The sequence below is a fragment of the Phaenicophaeus curvirostris genome, chromosome 13, assembly GCF_032191515.1.
Source record: "Phaenicophaeus curvirostris isolate KB17595 chromosome 13, BPBGC_Pcur_1.0, whole genome shotgun sequence".
In the NCBI taxonomy this organism is placed as follows: Eukaryota; Metazoa; Chordata; class Aves; order Cuculiformes; family Cuculidae; genus Phaenicophaeus; species Phaenicophaeus curvirostris.
This window is the reverse complement of record NC_091404.1, coordinates 1,832,141-1,852,776: the sequence shown is the minus strand read 5'-3', so window position 1 is coordinate 1,852,776 and position 20,636 is coordinate 1,832,141. Positions and strand designations below refer to the sequence as shown.

The following is a 20,636-nucleotide window of genomic DNA, read 5'->3' as shown; positions in this document are numbered from 1 at the left end:
TTGAGACGGTGCTGGTGACACCTGCTCAGACATCGGTGCCTCTGCAGTCCCCCTGCAGCTCCAAGGGTGCTGCCTGCTGCTGGGACACACAAATCCCACGGTGACGGGGAGCAGCCAGCCCAGGGCAGGGGCCGCGTGGCCTGAAGGAGTTTTTTAGACAAAACCTGTGTTTAAGGAGTGTGACTTAATAGAGTTCGATGATAAGGTCATGCTATTGCTTAGTGCAAGGAGGAAAGAGCTGAGGAGAAGTCGGTTTACGTGTACTTACAGCCAAAGGATTCTATTTGAGGTCCCTTCCAACCCAAACCTACAATTGTATGATTTAAAAGGGTCCTTATAGGACCAGACAGGGATTGTTTCTTTTCTCAAAGCCTCATAGGCCCATATTCCTGCAGCCTCCTCTGAGTTTCCTGAGGTTTTCCCTTTGTTTCATTAAATCTATTGAAATCATGCAAGGCGGCCTGGGTCATGATTTGCTCCCCTCCTTCATCTCATCCCTTGAGCCCCATTACATTCCCAAGGCTGGAACACTGTTAATGAACAGTAATGAGCTGGAAATCAGTGCTTCCCATGAGCCAAAGCAACATCTGGAGATGTTCTCTCCCTGGCTAAGGACTACAGAGGGCTTCGAAGTCCCAACAGGAAAAGATGAGGAGAAAAAGGGACCCTGGGAAGAAGGAGCAGATACCCACTGTTTGGAGCACAGGGGAGCAAGGACTCGTCTGTCCTTGCCCAGAGCTGCCCAAAGCAGCTCTGTCCCACTGCAGATCCTTTAAGCATTACGGGGGAGCAGCAGGAGTGAGGAGGGGGTTCATAAATTTGTTTGAGTTGGAAGGGACCGTAAAGATCATCAAATTCCAAGCCCTGTGCCATGGGCAGGCTTTCCACAAGAGCTCATCACTGGGAGGTTTGCGGAGGGGTCGGCCTATTGCCTTTACGATTCCACATCCTACCAAGAGCAGCCCACTCGTCCCGCACACCTCCAAAGCTCAGCACAAGGACGTTCACATGCACCATCTGTCTTTCCTTGGAACTGTCATATTTACCATAGAATCACTGGGTTGTTAAGGTTGGAAAAGCCCTCTCAGCTCATCCAGTCCAACCGTCAGCCCAACCCTATCGTGCCTGCTAAACCCTGTGCCCAAGTGCCATATCCACACATTTTTTTGACCCCCTCCAAGGATGGAGACTCCCCCACTGCCCTGGGCAGCCTCTGCCAGGGCTTCACCACTCTTTCAGGAAAGAGATTTTCCCTGCTATCCAATCTAAACCTCCCCTGGTGCAACTTGAGGCCATTTCCTCTCATCCTATCGCTTGTTACCTGGGAGAAGAGACCAGCACCCACCTCACCAGAACCTCCTTTCTGCTGCAGAGAGCGACGAGGTCTCTGCTCAACCTCGTCTTCATGTTAATTTGCTCCTGACGTGTTTCTGTTCCATTTGCACCATTTCCATAGCAAACCTCTTTGTGTCCCTCTGACCCTGACAGTTCAGGCTTGAACCAGGGCTCAGTTAAGCCTATGATTCTGTGATAAGTCAGTAATTAACTCCAGGAAACACATTTTTTAGTTAGCTCAGCAGGAGGACACTACACTACCACAGCTTCTATGTTTTTCAGTAGCCAAAACAGAAAGAAATGAGGAGCTGGCATAAAAAGTTAAATACTTTTCAGTTTGCTAAGAATAATTTCAGTACAGGAAGTGCAGAATGGAACCGGTTTTTTTTAATATAAGAAAAGGCTTTTAATCACTACATGTCGTTATTAATTGATGGAAGCATGGACCAAAAGGTTTCAAGAATGATACACACGTTCTTTTTCCTTTTCTTGGTAGCCTCTGTCCATCAAATTATTCTTTGTTTGGTTTACAGCAGCTTATATCTGTTTAAGGCAAGGCCTGCAAGGAGTGAAGGGCTCCTGGCTGCACCAGTGGGGACTGGAGGGGGAATGCAGCAAAAGCTGAAACAGAGCAACCCTGAGAGCTGCAGGGAGCTCTGGAAGGGCCTGGGAGGAAACAAAGAAACACTAGGGCGTACTGGAGGAGAAATAGAGGTTCCTGATGGGAGCAGAAGGGAAATGGGGGGGCTCTGGTTTCATGGAACCAGTCACGAGGACTCTGGGGAGCACTGAAAGCTGAACGATGAGCTGTACTGCAGACTCAGGAGGAAAGAGAGTGCTCCCTGGGGATGGAAGGGGATCCTGGGGAGACCAGAGGCCACAGGGATGCGAGGGGCAGAGGAGGGCAGATGGAAGCAACTGATGGTACACAGGTTAGGGAGAGGTGGCCACCCAGTAGCAAAAGGGAACAACCCGGGGTCCCTGGGACACATGCAGAGGGGACAAAGGGCTGGAGCACCTCCTGTATGAGGAGAGGCTGAGAGAGTTGGGGCTGTTCAGCCTGGAGAAGAGAAGGCTCCGAGGAGACCTTACAGCAGCTTCCAGTAGCTGAAGGGGCTACAAGAAAGCTGGGGAGGGACAGTTTACAAAGGCTTGTAGTGATAGGACGAAGGGCAACGGGTATAAACTGGAGAGGGGCAGATTTAGACTAGACATAAGGAGGAATTTCTTCACAATGAGAGTGGGGAAGCACTGGAACAGGATGCCCAGAGAAGCTGCGGTTGCCCCATCCCTGGAGATGTTCAAGGCCAGTTTGGATGTGGCCTCAGGCAGCCTGATCCAGTGGGACATGTCCCTGCCCATGGCAGGGGGGTTGGAACTGGATGATCTTTAAGGCCCCTTCCAACGCAAACCATTCCATGATTCCATGGCCTGACAGCCCCAGGGTGCACAGTGCCCTCCAACAGCCCTCGCGCAGCTCCTTCCCTCGCTGGGTGCCATCAGATTAGTTGTTTGCCCTCATCCTGTACTCAGCTCAGCTTCCCTCCTGCCTCACCTGCCACCTTCAAGTCACCTCTCCACTTTCCTCCAAGCATCCTCAGCTTCCCTCCTCTCACATCCCCCCGTTCCCCTCTCCACCCTTCTCTCGCACACCGGACACCACATGCTGCAGCTCCTTAAACCCGTTCACAGCCACACAGGCTCGTGAACAGCAGCTCCTGGGCTTCTCTAAAGCAATGGAACCAGCACAGCAGAAGAAACAAAGCCTGCATCACTGCCAGCCCTAAAGCCATGCCGGGATGGCACTTAGCAGTGACCTCTTGGTAGTAACTCCTTGCATCTTCTGCCACCGTGTGGCCTCAGAACAAACCATAACAAGTTGACAGAAATGCAGTGATCTACTGCTCCTCACGTTTATTCCACCTTTGATGGGTAATACAGACTTCTTTAAGTTCATTATTGCTTGGAATACCTCTTTTGTTAAGCTGACCACATAATAAATCATTTCTTTGAAGACTTGCTTTCTTAGTTTAAGACATTTTCCAACACTTTCTGGCGCAGTGGGAGGGATAAGGATGCACTTCGTTATTTACTGGCTGAAAGGACTGAAAAAGCTCCGTTACAAGAATTGATCTGATCTCATTATAGCAAACAGAACCTGTTCCGTAACACGGCACAACCAACACCCATATCGGAGAGACCCAGTTCGGACAGACGGCAACTGCCAAGAAGTTCCTTCCAACAACCTTTTGATGCTCACAAACTGCAAAGGGACAGTTTAGTCCTCTTGGGAGGTGGGGAGAGGTGAAGCGCGAGATTTAAACGCAGCTCTCTGCACTCCCCATTCCGTTGTTGGGGTGGCTACATTACTGTGAACAGCAGGTGAGGAATGTGCTTCTTCTACATTCATCATGAGCAGGTTTCCCCAACCACATTACACAATCCCCTCGAGGAGCGTGTCGGCTGGGAGTTGGCTCAGAAGAGGAGTCTGGTGGCTGAAGATCGCAGCCCTTGGCAGCGAGAGGCAGAGCTACAGCAACCGTGTCCCCAGGAGGCACCTATGTCACGACAATCAGTCACCAATGATCTTCGGGCAGCTCTCCCTCGGGCCAGAGCCAGAGCCCGGCACGATCCACCTCAGAGCGGTGGCAGATTCTGTTTATAGCTGGAGCTTCATAGGTGGAGACCCCCTCAGCAGGGGTGGGTAAAGTTCATCCCACTGATTAAGGGAAGGTTTCCACACTACCCAAGCCTTTTCCCTTGTATCCTGAAGGCACAGGGAGGCAAACAGAGCTCAGGAAACCCTTGACATCCTCAAATAATTTGAAAGAGCGCTCCACTGCCCAAAGGTTTCAAATACTGAACAGGTTCCTTTGTTAACTAACACAAAGATCGTTTTCTGCCACCAGCAGCTCCAGGCCACGGCTTCATCCAGAAGCACGTGGTGAAAACAGCCCCAGAGCAGCTGAACTGTTCTGGGTGAGGGACAGTGTACGCAACCGCTGCAGTTTGCTACTGCAACATGATTAACAAAGGTTTGCAAACTCCACATCTAAGTTGTGCTGGCTTAGCTGGCACCTTGGGAGAATCTATAAACAAAACACCAGGTAAAGGATGTAACCGAACGTACACGGACGGCTGCTCGAGGAATCCACTGCCTCAGCCTAGAGGAAAATTCGAGTTCGTGCCCATGCCCGAGGCTGCTGTTCACAGGCCCTGGAGACACCGACAGACACCAGCTCGCCTCAAGCTTGTAGTACCTGCCACCGTTGCTCACATTTCACGTCCTCACACACCCTCTGATGAGCAGCTCCCTGCCAAGCCTCTGCTCAGAGACTCCTTTAAGCTCCTGGCTGCAGCAGCGGCTCCCTGCAGGCAGGAAATACTGCAAAAGAAAGCGCCAGGTAGCTCAGACCACAAGAAGAGAAGCTTTGAAGAGTGTCTGGGAGATAGGATCTAGGTATTCCGTGTGCATCCGCGCTGCGCTTGTATCTTGGACACAGGAGCATCCTGCCTGCACAGGAAAGCCAGGACTAAAAGCGACCAGCCCTGTTTTAAGGTCCAGAGGAGTGAACACCGCCAAACATACGGAAGAATGAAGAATAAACAAATCCTAAAATCCCCTCCTGGGTCTAAAAATCCCAGTGTTCCTAATAATGATAGGATTTTCTTTTCTTCCTTACACTGTGGCCCTTCAGCGTGCCAGGCCTCCCCAGCTCCCAGGAGTGGAAAGGAGCCTCTGTATTCATTCTGGCAGGGGAGAAAAAGCCAGTGGAAAGGTGCTCCAACATAAATTCCTTCTTCAGAAGAGAGGAAAGAACAGGCATAGTAGGAAATCTGTCAGGAAATACTGCAGCTGCTGGGCCTTTGCCCTTCATACATGCAGAGTGGAACAGGCAGAAAAAGCACAAATGTTACACTACTACAAGCCAAGGAAACGTGAGAAACACACCTCTCTAACACAGTTGACTCTCCTTCCCAACAGGCAGATCTTGCTACTTCCCCTTTTCCTTCTAACCTAAATCTTTTCAGAAGTAGCCTAACTACTTCAGGTTCTCCTTCCTCAAGTATCAGTGACAGCAGCAGGGGTACGCAGCATGTTTAAGAAAGAGATATGCCAACAGCCCTCAGTTTGAGTAGTTGCATTTTCATCAAATAGGCATCACAGATTTTCATTTTCTCTAGAAGAGGTAAAGTCTGGCCTGGGATGAGACAAGACCACAAAAGATTTCCATTCAACTCTGCTGAAAAAACACTCAGAACTGCCAGCTGACAGAAAGGCTGAAAGCAAAAAATGCAAAGAGTTCAGAACCTGAAGGCACTTGAGTAGAGGAGCACTTCACATCAGCCGGTGCTGGGAGCCTGGTATGATTGACCCTCACCCAGCAGAGCTGAGACAGCCTCGCTGGCAGCAAGGCCAGCGGGGTGCACAGGCAACAAGAGCTGATCACACATGAAGGCAGAATATGGTCCCATCAAAATCCTAAAACCTTTGGCTTCCATCTGCTCCCTCTCCTGCGCAGGCACCAGAAACGGCTCAGAGAGGGCGGAGGTGTCTGAGGTATGTGCAGCATCTTCGTCAGGGTGGTGCTGGTGGTCGGACAGCCTCTCTGCGGAACAGGGACTGGGCTAAGCTTGGAGTCCCAGTAAGCGCGCGGTGTTCAACACGTCATCTCTCGTCAGGTAGCAGCCACAGAGCTGGCGGTACCCAGTGAACGCTTCCCGTCCATGCAGGACGCGCCAGTTATCTACAAACAGTGCCTGCAGGAGAAGAGAAAAAGGCAGTCAGAAGGGCAACCACCATAGTCAGGGCCAAGACGCGTCCTGGAGCTGGAGATCCCTGGAGACTGAAAGTGCAAGCAAGCATTTTACAGAGAAGAAGGCCTGGATGCTGTGGGACTGATTGATACTGAGCAATTCTATCAGGGCCTTGAAACAGAGAACTGAAAGATAAAGGCCAGTTTGGTGAGAAGAAAAGACAGCCTTCTGATAAACAAAGGCCAGCTGAAAGGAATACAAGAGCTAGTTCAGTGGGAACAAGTACCAACTGAAAGAAAAACAACGGAAGAGAAGTATCAACATAGTTAATTTTAGTGTAACTTGGCTTCTTAACATGCGCAGTAGTTTAGCCAGTAATATGTTAGTAATAGCTTTATGGACAGCTACCTTTAACCAATAATACACTGTAGATACCCTCGTGGACACCCAGTTATGTAACTAAAAAGGGTATATAAAAAACCCGCTAACTCAATTAAATGTCTTCAATCCATCAGATTGAAGTCCGTGCATTTAACCCCCTCAGCCCAAGACAGCACATGAGGCTGCAGCCAGATGTTTTGCAGGATCTAGCAGAGCTGTTCTACCTGAAGACAGTAGTTCTGCTCTGCTGCTAACCATGAGTCAAACGTGATGGTTAGCAAAGCACAGAGATCCATTCTTTGCTCTTTCTTTGTCATTCTACTGGAGAGGTTGGGCAGCTGTTCATCAGCAACAGAAACCAGTGATCTTCCACCGCTACAGTGTCACTTCCCCAGGCACCCTTGGGAACAGTGAGGTGTAGGCGCTCTGTTATCCTCATCTTCCTTGCTGAAGTCATTGCTTTTTGAGGCCCTGGGCTCAGACTGAATCTAGAAGGGGATTTATTCCTATAGGGTCAAGCAGGTAAAGCTGAAGGAAGCACCAAACCAACACCTTTAAGTCTACAACTGTGGCTCAAGCTCTTTGAGCTCCTCCAAAGCTGCACCCAGCATCAGCCTTTTGATGCAGTGCAAAGCTTTTCCTTTTGATACCAAGGTGTGCCAAGGAACTGCAGCCGTTGCTGGGACATGAAGAGAGCCAAGGTCTCTAGTGATCCGCTGGCAACGTAAGGGTTCAAACAAAACTTTGGAACAGAAGTAAATTTATCTTCCTACACCTTAGCATCTCCCTCAAAATAACATTTTCTTCTGGATGAAATTAGAGGTTGAACATCAGTTGTTCCCAGCCTCTCTGCTCCCACGGGTCCTCATTTCAGTGACTGGAACTTCTTTCTCCACTCGCCCAGTTGGGACTAACTGTCCTCTGAGGCAGAGGTTGAATTCAACATTTCTGCCTTATCTGGAAGCTTGTGGGCCAGCAGGAACACACACATACCCCACAAATGGCAGTACTGTAAAACAGGGGCCCCTTAAAGCAGCGGTAAGGAGAAAAACTGCAGCATACAGATCCTGCCTGAAGCACCTTCCTTAGTTGCAACAAGCCTGCACATCCAGAGAAGCACCCCGTCTCCCTCCCTGTACCAAATAAACCTTGGCGTATAAGAAAACCGGAGAGGGAATTTTTATAAATGCATGTAGTGACAGGGAACAGCTTTAAATTGGAGAAAGGCTGATTTAGACTAGACATTAGGAGGAATTTCTTCACAATGAGGGGGAAGAAGCCCTGGCCCAGGCTGCCCAGGGAAGTTGTGGCTGCCCCATTCCTGGAGATGCTCAAGGTTGGACAGGGCCTTGAGCAGCCTGATCCAGTGGAAGGTGTCCCTGCCCACGGCAGAGGGGCTGGAATTAGATGACCTTTGAGATCCCTTCCAACTAAAACCATTCTATGAACCTCCCAACTCCAAGTCCTACCTTGCCCGGCTTCAGTTTGACCCACAGTTCATTTTCAGGTCTCCTGAGCTCTGCGGTGAGTGTGCGGTGAGCGGCGTACCAGCGATGCACAACATCGTAAGGCACGGTGTTGATGACAGCACGGTCATAGTTATTGTACCTAAGAATAAAAAAGAGATCATGGAAGGATGGGGGACAACAATGGGCAAGAGTGAGATTCAGGTCGAGCGTGAAGCAGGGCTGAACAGCATCCTGCACTAAGCCGAGGTGGAGTTTCAGAGGAAGGGGAACGATTTTCAGGTGAAAGAGGGATGATTGAGATGAGATTTTAGGGAGAAATGTTTTGGTGTGAGGGTGGGGAGGCCCTGGCCCAGGGTGCCCAGAGCAGTGGTGGCTGCCCCATCCCTGGAGGGGTTCAAGGCCAGGTTGGATGGGGCTTGGAGCCCCTGATCCAGTGGGAGGTGCCCCTGCCCATGGCAGGGGGTGGAACTGCATGGGTTTTGAGGTCACTTCCGACCCAAACCATTCTGTTATTCCATGGTAGTTGCTGCTGTGAGAGCAGCATGACAGGCTTTATAAGGGAGTTTCAAAATCAACATTCCATGTGTAAGGTGGTGTCACTTGGGCTTTCCCAGGACACTTTTCCATAGTGGATAACTGGCTGCAGGGCACCTTTCACCTCTGCTGAAATGTAACAGGATGTTTCTTGGAGTAACCCATGGAATTTTTGCCCATTCAGCATGTGGTGGCTTAGAAAGAGGATGGGGCTTTGAGCAACCTGATGCAGCGGGGTGGAACTGAAGGGACTTTAAGGTCCCCTACAACCCAAACCATTCCATGATTCTCTGAAGACAGCCCAAACCTCCTCTGGAAGGGGCCAAATCTGCGTACTCGCCAGTCTCTGTACACTGGACTTGTTTCTAGAGGTTTTTTCAGAGGACTGAATTCAACTGCCTCTCAAATCTCTCAAATGAAGTGAGACGACGGCGTGGAGGTGAAGGGAGGATGACAGGAAAGGGGAAAAAAAAAAATCAAGGCTCAGCACTGCTACTCTTCTTTGTATCAGTGGTTCTGCCACTTCCTCTACAGCAGCAATGCACAACCCAGGAGGAAATGCAAGGAGTTTCTGTGGTTTCACCTCTGCCCTTCAAAAGATTATTTTTTTTGTTTAAATCTCCTGGAAAATCACTCCCATCTGGAACAATCCCCTCTCTTCTGCATAGGCAAGAGGCCTCCTGTTGATGTTACCTGATGAGATAAAGCTCATTGTTCCAGGGATAGACATTGAGGACCGGCCCGACGCCGATCATGTGGTTGTGACAGTCTCCCACGTTCTCGACGTACTCGTGCTTCAAGGGCACTTTGCTCAGCAGCTCAAACTGGTCGGGGGCTTGTCGGAGAACCTGCTCTGCCGCGTAGAAACCATCCACCAGCAGTGTTCGCCCGCCCGTGCCCTCGTGCTTTAGGCAGTGAAACACTTGGATGCTGCACGGGGGAGAGAATCCAGAGCACAAGAGAAAAGACCTTGGCTGCCTGTCCCGGATAGAAGGTGCCCCTTATGGACTCAGACGGGTGTGGATGGATGCACCACCCTTCTCTGATGGTTGAAACATAGTTATTTGTATAAGATTCATTTCCCTAAGACCTGCCCAGGAATGGAGACAGGCTGGCAAGAAATGTCTGTACTTGCCATTTCTCAAGGCCAAATCTCACACATTTTGCTTTCAGGAGCCTATGCTGCCTCCCAAATCAAGTGCCATGAGTCTGGGAGACTTTCAGTGTTGCACGATCAGGCCTATCTCACCCAAAAGACAAATCAAAGGGACTGCTCATTTCTGTGAGGCGTGCCACTGTAGAGACTGAGGAGGGTGATTTCAGAAGAGACTGTTGGATCAGCAGGGCAGTGCAGAAATGACTGCAGCCTTTCAGCCCTCTTTGTGGCTACAAGGCCGCTGGAACCGCAGCAACACCAAGCAGCAGCCAGCTATATAACAGCCAAATCCTGCACTGCCTGTGTTCTGGAAGACCTAGAAGTTTCAAGCATAGGAAAAAGTGATCTTGGAGTACTCCACTGGGATCAGACAGGATCCAGAACTGCAGTGTGACTGGTAGAAATACATCCCAAAAGCAGCACCTGAGCTGATGGAGCCTTTGCTGCCGGCATCACTCTTGTCCTACTCCTACCCCCTGCACTGTGTGTCTGTGAACCAGGCAAAGTGCTCACCCGCAGGGTTCCTGGAAGTACGTTGTGTCAGTGTGACGATCCAGAGCCAGCTTGGTGTAGGCAGTGTCTCCCCGAGAGAAGTCGGAGGTAAAGTACCACATTCTACCATAAATGGTCTCCCTACAAAAGAAGCAGGAGTTACGGAAGCGCTGCAGGGATCAGGGTGGTGGTAAAGCAGGCCCTCTCTTGCATTTGAGGTTGCTCCCCTCCACCCTATGCACAGAGTAAATTAAAGCAGAACAATTTAAAATTCACACTGTCAAGAGTTGGTGCTTGTAGTGCCTCCTTTAGTATTCAATTTCTCTTTCCTCCCCAAAAGACCAATGGCACCGACTCCTGCTTTCCTTCCACAAATTTAGACCCTTTTTTCACATCAAACCTCTACCACAGACAACTCAAGGAAGCCACTGAGCAATGTAAGGAGCTTCCAGAGTGCAGCATTCACCACAGGGTTCCCCAATAATCTCACTTCTTGTTGAAGATCCTGCATTTTCACTCTCTTTCCCGCTACAACATGCACAGAAGCAAGTGGGCAGAAGGCAAGGATGAACAGCACTCAGGGACTACAAGCTAATGGCACCTGGAGAAAAAGGCTGCCTGGATATTCCTTGGAGTGTCTCACTTCCATTTGGAGTGACAGTTCATTAAAGAAACTGCTCCTCTTCCAATGGCCCAAGGCAAGTTCAACTGTTTCTGCAGCTCGGATAAAACTCAAAGCTCAAACCCTGGCTTGCCATGTTCTCAGTGCCTTTTAAACAAACACAGAGGAAACATTTCTCAATATTTTCCTTTAGTGAGAGCTACAAAGCATTTTTGATCTCCCTGGCTCCCAGGGCCAGGGCTGCCCTCCTAACCTTTCAAGTCATAACAGGAAATGTCTCTCCTTGCAAAGTTCTAGCATCCCAGGAAGGGCACTTCCTTCAGTCGCTCCTCTCTGTGCACAGTCCCACTATCACAGAAGTCATCAAATGCCCCGGAGGCAGCTCTGTAACCCAGTGACTCCAGGCTCTCTGCTAAGGAGAGGTCAGATCCCACACTGCAACGCTCCATCTCGGTTCAAGCGGAGGCCCAGACCTTTTGTTTGCCAACCAGGCCACACTGCACCACCCATAGGAAAATGTGGCGGCTTTCCAAACGAAGTAACAATCTGCCCTTCCTGTCTCCTCTACAAAGCTGTCTTCCCAGGACACCGCTCCTTACCTGATCAAGCTGACCCTTTCTGCCAAGATTTCCGTATCCTCTTTGGTGGGAGTGACATTCTCTACAAAAGCAATCCCATACAGCAAGAAATTCTGCAGGAACTCCTTCAGCCCCTCGTCTGTCTCCAGGAAACTCCGGCAGTCGACGGACGGGACCTGAGCCTGGCGGTAGATTTCAGCGTTCCAGAGGATCCGCGGGTGCATCACTCTTTGCTTCTGCCCCTCGTAGCTGTTCTTCACCAGCCACTCCAGCCCGTAGCGTGTCACGTGCCCGTCGGGCCCTTCGACAAGGGACAAGAGTCACAGTCACCGCAATCGCACTGAACAGCATGAGATCGTGGGCAGTGCAGCCAGCAGTCCAGGACAGTCCTCACCCTTTTGATTTTGTCTAGTGATGGACATTCTGCACCCTGACGCCATCCAAAATATTAGCTGGTTAAGGTCACAAGTCCTAAAAGCATTGGTGTTGCTGCAACAACTCCAAACTCAGAGCCAAATGTTTCAGTTTCAGTGGTTTTCTTTTCCAAGGAGAAGTAAAGCATGGAAGAGAAGCCCATAAACAAAGGTAAGCTACAGCAAAAGGAAGAAAGCAGCTGGGAAGCTGAGGAGAAAGGACAGAAAATGTGAGTTCTTATCAGGGACACCACATAGGACAGGGTAGGGAAAAGAAAACCAACCGCTTCTTGACCACTTTCTTCACTACCTGCATTGCTTCTGTGGTCAAGACAAACCAACAGAACGCCCAGATGTTGAAGATAACGCACATCTCTACCCAAAATGGGCTGGGCAAGAGGGGGAGAAAACACAAATGTGAATTTAAGACTGAGGCGTGTTTACAGTAAGAGCACCGCTCTGAACAGCAGTGTTTTAAGTCTGCTCACAGCCAAATCGCTTCCCAAAACAGCCACTGACTTAGGGACAAGGCTGCCCTCTGCCAGGAAGCCTAAGGGTGGGATACATCAACAAGGCTCCCTCCAAGGAAAGTCAGTGTGCCCATGAAACGTGCAAGATAGAGTCACTTTGCTACTTACAGGTGAGGAAGAGCGTGGTCTCATCCACTCGGACAGCCTTGGGTTTGATTCCCAGGTCCACGCTTGCTGTGTCCAAGCTGCGCTGGTTCGTCTTGGTGTTGTAGCAGGAAGCTGAGCGGCAGTGGTCCCGCAGCCAGACAAAATCGAATCGCATCAGTGTGTCAGCGTACCTGAGCTCTGCAAAGAAGGACACGCTCAGAAGGTGCCTTGGTGAGAACAGTGAGAAAAAGACAACCCAGGAACCGGCACTGAGAGCCTACAAGTTACAGGGGTTATAGGGGATGCAGAGGCCATCAGACTTGGTGACTTATTAAGTAGATTAAGCTTGTCCCATGGGGAAGACCAGGCACAAGTGGGACAAGACAGCAAGGCACACACCGAATCAGCCATCCTGCTTGGAAGTCGTTGCCCTGAGCGTTACACAGAGAACAAAAGACCAACAGGGCATGGCTCAGGTGCAGTTATTGTTCAGGAAACTCTTGATTTGATTTCCTATTTAGCATCACCTCATTTATCATAAAAGACTTGCTGCCAGCAGACAAACCCACTCCACCCCGTTTTTCGGAATTCCCAAAGAGAGCATGAAACAGACTCCTGCATGTGTTCCTCTAACACAGGCCATTTCAGAAGGTTCCATTCCTGTGGAACAAGGTCAGGAAAATCATAGAATGGTTTAGGTTTGAAGGACCTCAAAGCCCATCCAGCTCCAACCCCCTGCCAGAGGCAGGGACACCTCCCACTGCATCAGGGGCTCCAAGCCTCATCCAACTTGGCCTTGGGCACCTCCAGGGATGGGGCAGCCACCACTGCTCTGGGCAAACTGGGCCAGGGTCTCCCCAACCTTACCACAGCAAAACATTTCTCCCTAAGATCTCATCACAATCTCTTCTCTTTCAGCTTAAATCTCGCTACTCTCCCCAAGCAGAGCTAAAACCAGGTACACGTACCCAACGCACCTACCTAGATGGTCCCCATGTAACTGCCAGGCACACTTGAGGGACCCTGGGACCGTGTGATGCCAGCGAGCCGTAGCCACAAGGACTGTCCTGCTGTCATGGGGCAGCCATGGCGAGCGATGTCCAGCACTTCCGCTTGGTTGGCACGGCACCTTGAGCAGATACGCCAGCCTCCTGCACCACATCCTGAGCTGCTCGGAGAGAAGGGAAAGAATAAAGTGATTCAGCTGTTCACTGTCAAAAGAGTTCACTGACAAAAGAGGAGAGTGAGAACCAGTTTGATGAAGACAAAAGAGGGTGTGATGAGTGAGAGCCTGGCCAGAGGAACCGTTAGGGCAGGAAAAATAACTACACACAGACTTCGGAGAATCTCAAGGTCAACACCTTCCCTGCCAAGTCTGAGTACCAGCAGCACTTCTGCACCTTGCCCGTGGCAATCATAGAATTGTTTGGTTGGAAAAGACCTTTGAGACCATCGAGTCCAGCCATACTTCTCCACTACTAAACCATCTCTAAAAACCTTGTATTTTAAACATCTCCAAGGATAGTGACTCCATCACTTGAGAGCCCTTTCAGTGAAGAAATTCTTCCTAATATCCAATCTAAACCTCTCCTGATGCAATTTGAAGCCATTTCCTCTTGTACTATCATTTGTTACTTTGGAAGAGAGACCAGCATGTACCTCACCACAACAGGAGCTCTTCAGGAGCTGCAGAGAGCAATGAGGTCTCCCCTCAGCCTCCTCCAGGTCCCTCAGCCACCCCCACAACCCCTGGGCTCCAGACCCTTCCCCAGCTCCGTTCCTTTCTCCAGACAGGCTCCAACCTCTTTCTTGTAGCGAGGGGCCCAAAACTGAATCCAGGATTCGAGGTGCGATCTCACCAGCACCAAGTCCTGGGGGACAATCCCTTCCATGCTCCTGCTGGCCACACCACGACTGATCCAAGCCAGGATGCTGTTGGCCTTGGTCACTGCTGGCTCATGTTCAGCCACTGTCAACCAGCACCCCCAGGGCCTTTTCTGCTTGGCAGATTCCCAGCCGCTCTTCTCCATGCCTGCAGCACTGCATGGGGTTGTTGTGGCCCAAGTGCAGGACCCAGCACTTGGCTTTGTTAAACCTCATGCCATTGGTTGCAGCTCATGGATCCAACCTGTCCAGATCTCTCTGCAGACCCCTCCTGCCCTCACACAGATCAACACTCCTGCCCAGCTTCATGTCATCTACTTACTAAGAGTCCATTCAATCCCTTCATCCAGATCAATGAAGATATTGAACAGAACTGGACCCAACATTGAACCCTGGGGACACCACTTGTGACCAGCGACGAGGCAGCCAGCCACACTGCCAGGCTCTTCCCAATGCCTAGAACTCACACTTGCTGTTGGCGACCCACGGACTGCCTGGCAGCCTCCACGAAACGGGGTGCTTTCCCCTCATTTCGAGCAGCCCCTAGCAGTCAATTTTCCAGCCATCACCAACACCCCAGAGGAAGACCACGAAGCTGCATGTGAAAACCAGCCACCCTCAAAAACTGCGTGGAATGGAAGGAACAGGGAATGAACAGTAAGGGGGGCATGGAATGTTTTAAAAAAACACGCTAATCCAGTCCACGCACACCAGCTGGATGTGGGAGGAGAGACCAGGGTATCTTTCTTATGACAACAACAAACTGCAGACCTGAGAAGAAACCAGAGCAACACTAGGATTTATCAGGTACAGCAATTCCAGAAGAGACAGCTGTGTGTTCCATGCTCTTGTGCAAACTACTGGCAAAGCCTCATCTGCTGCAGCTCCTGTCCCTTCTCTGGCCTTTCCAGTTGGAATTCACCATTCCTGGACAGAACTGCAGTGGTCAGGAAAGTAGAGCAAAGTGACCTTGGTTAGAGAAGCAAGAGCTGGAGGGAGTCATGAACTGGGGCAGGTCTAGAACAAGTATGCAAAATGATGAGGAGTAGGAGGATCTCTGCTTCTGCTGAAGGACACAGCTGGCACAGAAAAGAAACCAAGTGTGGTTAATTTTAGGCTAGAGATTAGAAGGCAATTTCTCAGAAGAAGATCCATAACAACTCTTCATTCAGCAAGGGCAAAAGTTTTAAGTTCTACAAGTTACGAGTTTTAAGACCTGACACCATAGCCTAAACACCTTGTTACGTTCATTAAGTTTTAGAAGTCAGGTCTAAACGCAGCAGGATTTTAACATTGCTGTGGTCTGAAGAAATGTGGTATCGCTGGATAAGACACAGACTCGGAAAGCATTTCTTATCCTGGACTTCTGATTTTCCTTCACCCCCTTATCTGAAGAGTCCAGGCACCAGGGCTCCGGCTGCCCAACCTGCTTCTCTGCTTCACATTGACTCGGTGCAGAGATCTTCAAAGCTCCTAACAACAGTAAATCAACGGCGGTGCCCTCTTCCCTGACAACAACCTTGCTAAGGAGAGGGAAGATAAAATGCAGCAAGCCAGCTCCAGGAAACAAAGAAGCATGACCACTTCCACAAAGAGAATATGGCTTGAGATGAAGATGCGTGCTTTTCAGCCATCAGCTTTTGCAAGGTTCTCGGCCACAGCTTGGGCACAAGTCACCAAGAGCTTTAGCACTGCAGAAAAAGCTCAACTCAGATGCTTCTGACTTCTGTGGCTGCTAAAACCCCATGCAATACTCCTCAGCACTGCAGGAACTGGGCTGTTCAGCAAAGCAGCTCGTTTCAGATCAGAAGCTGATGTTTTGCTCCACACAGAGGAAGTGGAGGCACTGGGAGCTCCTTCCTCACTGCCTGCCACCTGAAACAGAACACACCTCACACTTCCAACACCACTGCAAAGCCCTTGCAACTCTTTATGGATGTCAATCAATCTGCAATATCCTGAATGACTCCAGCATTCTCACTACAGACAGAGAAACCGGGGAACCGGAGAACTGACAGAGCCTGAGCCAGGGTTACTGGGCAGCTGAAGACACATGGGAACACTTTGCTTTCCCTTCAGTGGTCTCCAGCCTGCCAGGATATCAGGTTTTGTAGAACTGCCAATGCTACGTCCTGGGAAAATTCCTTCTAGCCACCCCTAGCCCAGATTTGAAGATTTAGTGTAGAAAAAGAACCAGCCAAATTCGATATGCAAAGTTACTAAGTGAAGAAAACCTGCAGCACGGGAGCTGACTGCGATGTTTACTGGCCTTAAAGACACGATTTAACTTCCTGAACCAAGTACTGACTCACAAAGCTTCAGACTGTCCTTTGAGAGAGACACACAGGATGGAAGTTCCTGTCCAGTTTAGCTTTTGGATACCAAGGATATCCACTAGCTCAGTGGGAGGAAAAAAGAAGTGAGCTTGTTTGCACATGCCTGGTATCTCCGCACGCAGGACCCAAACCTGACAGGAAAAGCTCACGTACAAATCCATTTAGAAAGTGGCCTCTGCCTGGGGCAGCTCCAGCCGCAGTTATCTCTTTCTGCACACGTTGCTTTTATCTCGTCCTCTTCCAGTATCAAAACCCACCAGACAATAAAGAGAGGTAATGTGTTTATTGCTTTTTTGCTGTGCGGGATGGAAACAGACACCACAATCCAGCTCACAGAGAAGCCTTATATTAAATCTTTGCTGGAGACACTAAAACTAGGAGAGGGTGAAAACAAAAAAAATCTATATGATTACAGAGGATTTATGGTTTGTGTTTGTTTAATCAGACCTAACAGTTCTCTCCTGGCTGGAATCACGTGAACAGCCGACTCTTTCCCTGTTTAACTCACTTTCAGCTACCCAGACCCTGGGCAGCAATGAACCGCAGCTGAGAGATTTCAAGGCAAAGTTTCCCTTGAAATTCAAAGGGAAAGGGCAGGAGGAAGAAGACATTGAACTTCCCTGTCTGTAAATACAGGCAGACTTTAAGAAGGGAGAGCTGTTCTGTTACCAAGCCTGTCCCTGTGCCCAAGCAGGACAAAATCCTACTCAGACACTGTGTGCGAGTATCTGCTGTGCAGCTCATCACAGAATCATGGAATGAGTTGGGTTGGAAGGAACCTTAAAGACCATCCAGTCCCACTCCTGCCATGGGCAGGGACACCTCCTGCTGGATCAGGGGCTCCAAGCCCCATCCAACCTGGCCTTGAACCCCTCCAGGGATGGGGCAGCCACCACTGCTCTGGGCAACCTGGGCCAGGGCCTCCCCACCCTCACACCAAAACATTTCTCCCTAAGATCTCATCTCAATGTCCCCTCTTGCAGATCAAAACTGTTCCCCTGGTCCTGTCCCTGCCCTCCCTGATCCAGAGCCCCTCCCCAGCTTTTCTGGAGCCCCTTTCAGGACTGGAAGCTGCTCTAAGGTCTCCCCACAGCTTTCTCTTCTCCAGGCTGAACAACTCCAACTCTCTCAGCCTGTCCTCATACAGGAGGTGCTCCAGCCCTCGCATCATCTCTGTGGCCTCCTCTGCTCTCTCTCCAACAGCTCCATGTAGTTCCTGTGCCAAGTTCACCATGTAGGAGATGTAAAACAGGAGCCCATGCTAGCAGGAACAAGGTGCAGAGGGGAACAGAACTGCAGGTGCTAAAGGGAAATGTAGAAAACTCAAATATGTTGTGATTTGAGGAATTACCACAAGTCTCATGAGAGAGAAGACAACAGACATGCTGTGGAAGGAGGAGGAAGGAAGAATGGGTCTCACATGGGGCTCATCTGTCCAGGAGACTTCCCACCAGGCCCTTCAGCAGTCCCTCACTGCTGACACAAGGAGCCTTTGCAGAAACCAATCCTGATTTTAAAGCTCTTCAGTAAAAAGCCACAATTACCATTCTACACAAAGGAAAACACAGAGCTGAAAAAATCAGTATCCAAATGGTTTCAGCAATGAAAACCAAAGAAGAAACCCCAGGAATTTGTGCGTTTAGCCAGCTTTTAGCAAAAACTTTCCAGGAACACACTGACACCAGGGAAGCTGTTCTGATGCCCCAAGTGCTGGTGCTGTGAGCAGACCCGTTCGGTCACTCTGCTGGCACGTCCAGCCTGTTTTTCAAGCTCATTTGGCACCTGAAAACACCTGTGTGTTTTTCATTAAACATTTCCAGACACTCAGCTGCTCACGCTCAGCATCCTTTTTCATTGCTAGAAGCATCTGACTAAAGGAGAGGCTTCTGATCCATAAGAAACAGAGAAATCCCAGTAGCAACAGGCCTTACACTTCAAAGAGAGCGAGAAAACAGATTGGTTTTCAAGGCAGCCTGAGCAATACTCTGACAGAGCTCACACGGCTCATTCCAGCTGACATTCCCATCAGTGCCCCCGCTGGAGCAAAGGTGACCTCTGTGAGGGGGACACGGATAAAAGAGAAGATGGTCAAGTCAGTGCTGCTGCCCAGAAAGGGCTGTGCCAGAAGCCAGGGAGCAGGTTAGGAACACATCCCTGCTGTGAGGCACGGACACCGAGGTAACACTTTAACAGCCTGGACTCACAAAGCTTACTTATTAATTACAAAAGAAAGGCTAGGCAGACTGGCTGTCCCCTGCTGAGAACGGCTCCTGCCCATCCCCTGCAGACAACTGTATTAGATCTCAGCTGTCAGAAATCAGATTCCCTTTCCAGGCCTTCCCAGCAAGGGATTTCTATTAAATTAAGTCACTAATAAAGACATCCCAGACACCGCCTGCTTCACAGCTACTTTATCTTCCTAGAAGCAAAGGTAATTACACACTCACCCTGCATTTAACGCCACTCACACGACTCCAGATGCTCCTTTCTCACAACCTCACTGCAACCTCCTGTTTGCAGTTCCTTCCTTTACCTCAAGCAAAGCCTTTTCAGGCTACGCAGCTTCACTTGAATGAGGTCCCATTCTGTTTCCCAGCAAAGCAGCTGGCCCTCGTGGCACATCCCTCGCAGGGACACTTACTGCAGTACACTCCTCCTACTAAATCACTTCATTCAATCACCCCGGGGCCTGCCCTGGCACAGAGGGGCCGGGCAGCGCTCCAGGGCAGGGCAGGGCTGCCTTTTATCAAGGAAGGAGAAGGAACAGATCGGGCCACAAGCAGGGATCATAGAATCATAGAACAGTTTGGGTTGGAAAGCACCTTAAAGCCCCTCCAGTTGCCCCTGTTCCTGCACCTACAGGACAGAATCATGGAATCATAAAATGGTTTGGGTTGGAAGGGAACTCAAAGCCCATCCAGCTCCACCCACTGCCATGGGCAGGGACACCACCCACTGGATCGGGGACTCCAAGCCCCATCCAACCTGGCCTTGAACCCCTCCAAGGATGGGGCAGCCACCTCTTCTCCGAGCAACCTCTGCCAGGGCCTCCCAACCTTCACAAAACATTGAGATAGCATCTCAATCTCCCTTCTCTTACCTGAAAACTGTTCCCGTCATCCTGTCCCTGCCCTGCCTGATCCAGGGCCCCTCCCCAGCTTTCCTGGAGCCCCTTTCAGCACCAGAAGCTCCTCTAAGTTCTCCCTGGAGCCTTCTCTTCTCCAGGCTGGAGAACCCCAACTCTCTCAGCCTGTCCTCATACAGGAGGTGCTCCAGCTCTTGTATCATTTCGGTGGCCTCCTCTGGTCTCGCTCCAACAGCTCCATGTCCCTCCTGAGCTGAGGACTCCAGAACTGGACACAGGGCTCCAGGTTTGGTCTCACGGAGCAGAGCAGAGGGACAGAATCCCCTCCCTGTCCCTGCTGGTCCCACTGCTCGGGACGCAGCTCAGGACACGGGTGGTTTCTGGGCTGTTGCTGTCTCACATAGAGCTTCTCACCCCCAACCCCCCCGGGGAAAGGCAAAGGCACCTCAATCCCTGTGCGAGCTGATGTTACCTGGGCCCCTGCGATGCTGACGTGAAGGAAAAGAGGCAGCGAGGCTTCAGACGGGCCGGTGACGCCGGAAAAATCCCACGGGGAGCTGTGCAGCCGCTCCCGGCTCTTCCCCGCCTCCTCCTCCTCGGGGGCTCCGCAGAGGCGCCTCGAAGGCCTTTACACATTCGCCGCCCCCGGGGCTGCGCGAAGCCGGCGATGCCCGAGGAGCCGCGGGCGCTGAAGCTGGGGGTCTCGCCGACTCAGAGAGAATAAAGGACAACGAAGAGAGACCCGGTTACCGACGGGGGGGCGGGAGGGCAGCGCGGCCCCCGGGTCCCCGGCGGCTCCTCGGGGCCCTGCGGCCGCCCCGGGGCGGGGCCGCACCACAGAGCGCAGCCCGGCGCGGCGAGAGCGCCCCCCCGCCCGCCATAGAGAGCGCCCCGCGGGGCAGAGCGCCGCCCCCTCCCTGCCACCACAGAGAGCCGCCCGCCCCCCGCGCCCGACATAGAGGGCGAGCTGCGGGGC

The 20,636-nt window shown here is 50.9% G+C and overlaps 1 protein-coding gene and 1 long non-coding RNA gene across 3 annotated transcripts in view; one reads left to right on the top strand and one right to left on the bottom strand.

The window, feature by feature from the left end:
• LOC138726296 (uncharacterized) overlaps positions 1-20,636 on the top strand; it is a 147,114-nt gene that overhangs the window by 90,552 nt on the left and 35,926 nt on the right. The window lies entirely within an intron of this gene.
• TMLHE (trimethyllysine hydroxylase, epsilon) lies at positions 3,225-20,391 on the bottom strand. Of its 2 annotated transcripts, none has more exons than XM_069867890.1 (8): positions 20,133-20,391; positions 13,337-13,526; positions 12,377-12,553; positions 11,347-11,626; positions 10,147-10,266; positions 9,171-9,407; positions 7,944-8,082; positions 3,225-6,096 (listed from the first exon to the last, which is right to left on the bottom strand). In XM_069867890.1, exons 2-8 carry the CDS (start codon positions 13,515-13,517, stop codon positions 5,965-5,967), a joined length of 1,266 nt encoding a protein of 421 aa, XP_069723991.1. In that variant the 5' UTR covers positions 13,518-13,526; positions 20,133-20,391; the 3' UTR covers positions 3,225-5,964. The 2 variants fall into 2 exon arrangements, with proteins under 2 accessions (XP_069723991.1, XP_069723990.1); XM_069867889.1 differs by having other exon boundaries at positions 13,337-13,523; positions 20,133-20,389.

Coding starts and splice junctions, on each gene's coding strand:
- TMLHE (XM_069867890.1), bottom strand. CDS start 13,517: ATGTGGTGCAGGAGGCTGGCGTATCTGCTCAAGGTGCCGTGCCAACCA. Junction 9,408..10,146: donor TACTTCCAGGAACCCTGCGG/GTGAGCACTTTG, acceptor TCCCCCGTGCAG/CATCCAAGTGTTTCACTGCC. Junction 6,097..7,943: donor TCAAACTGAAGCCGGGCAAG/GTAGGACTTGGA, acceptor CTTCTCCTGCAG/GCACTGTTTGTAGATAACTG.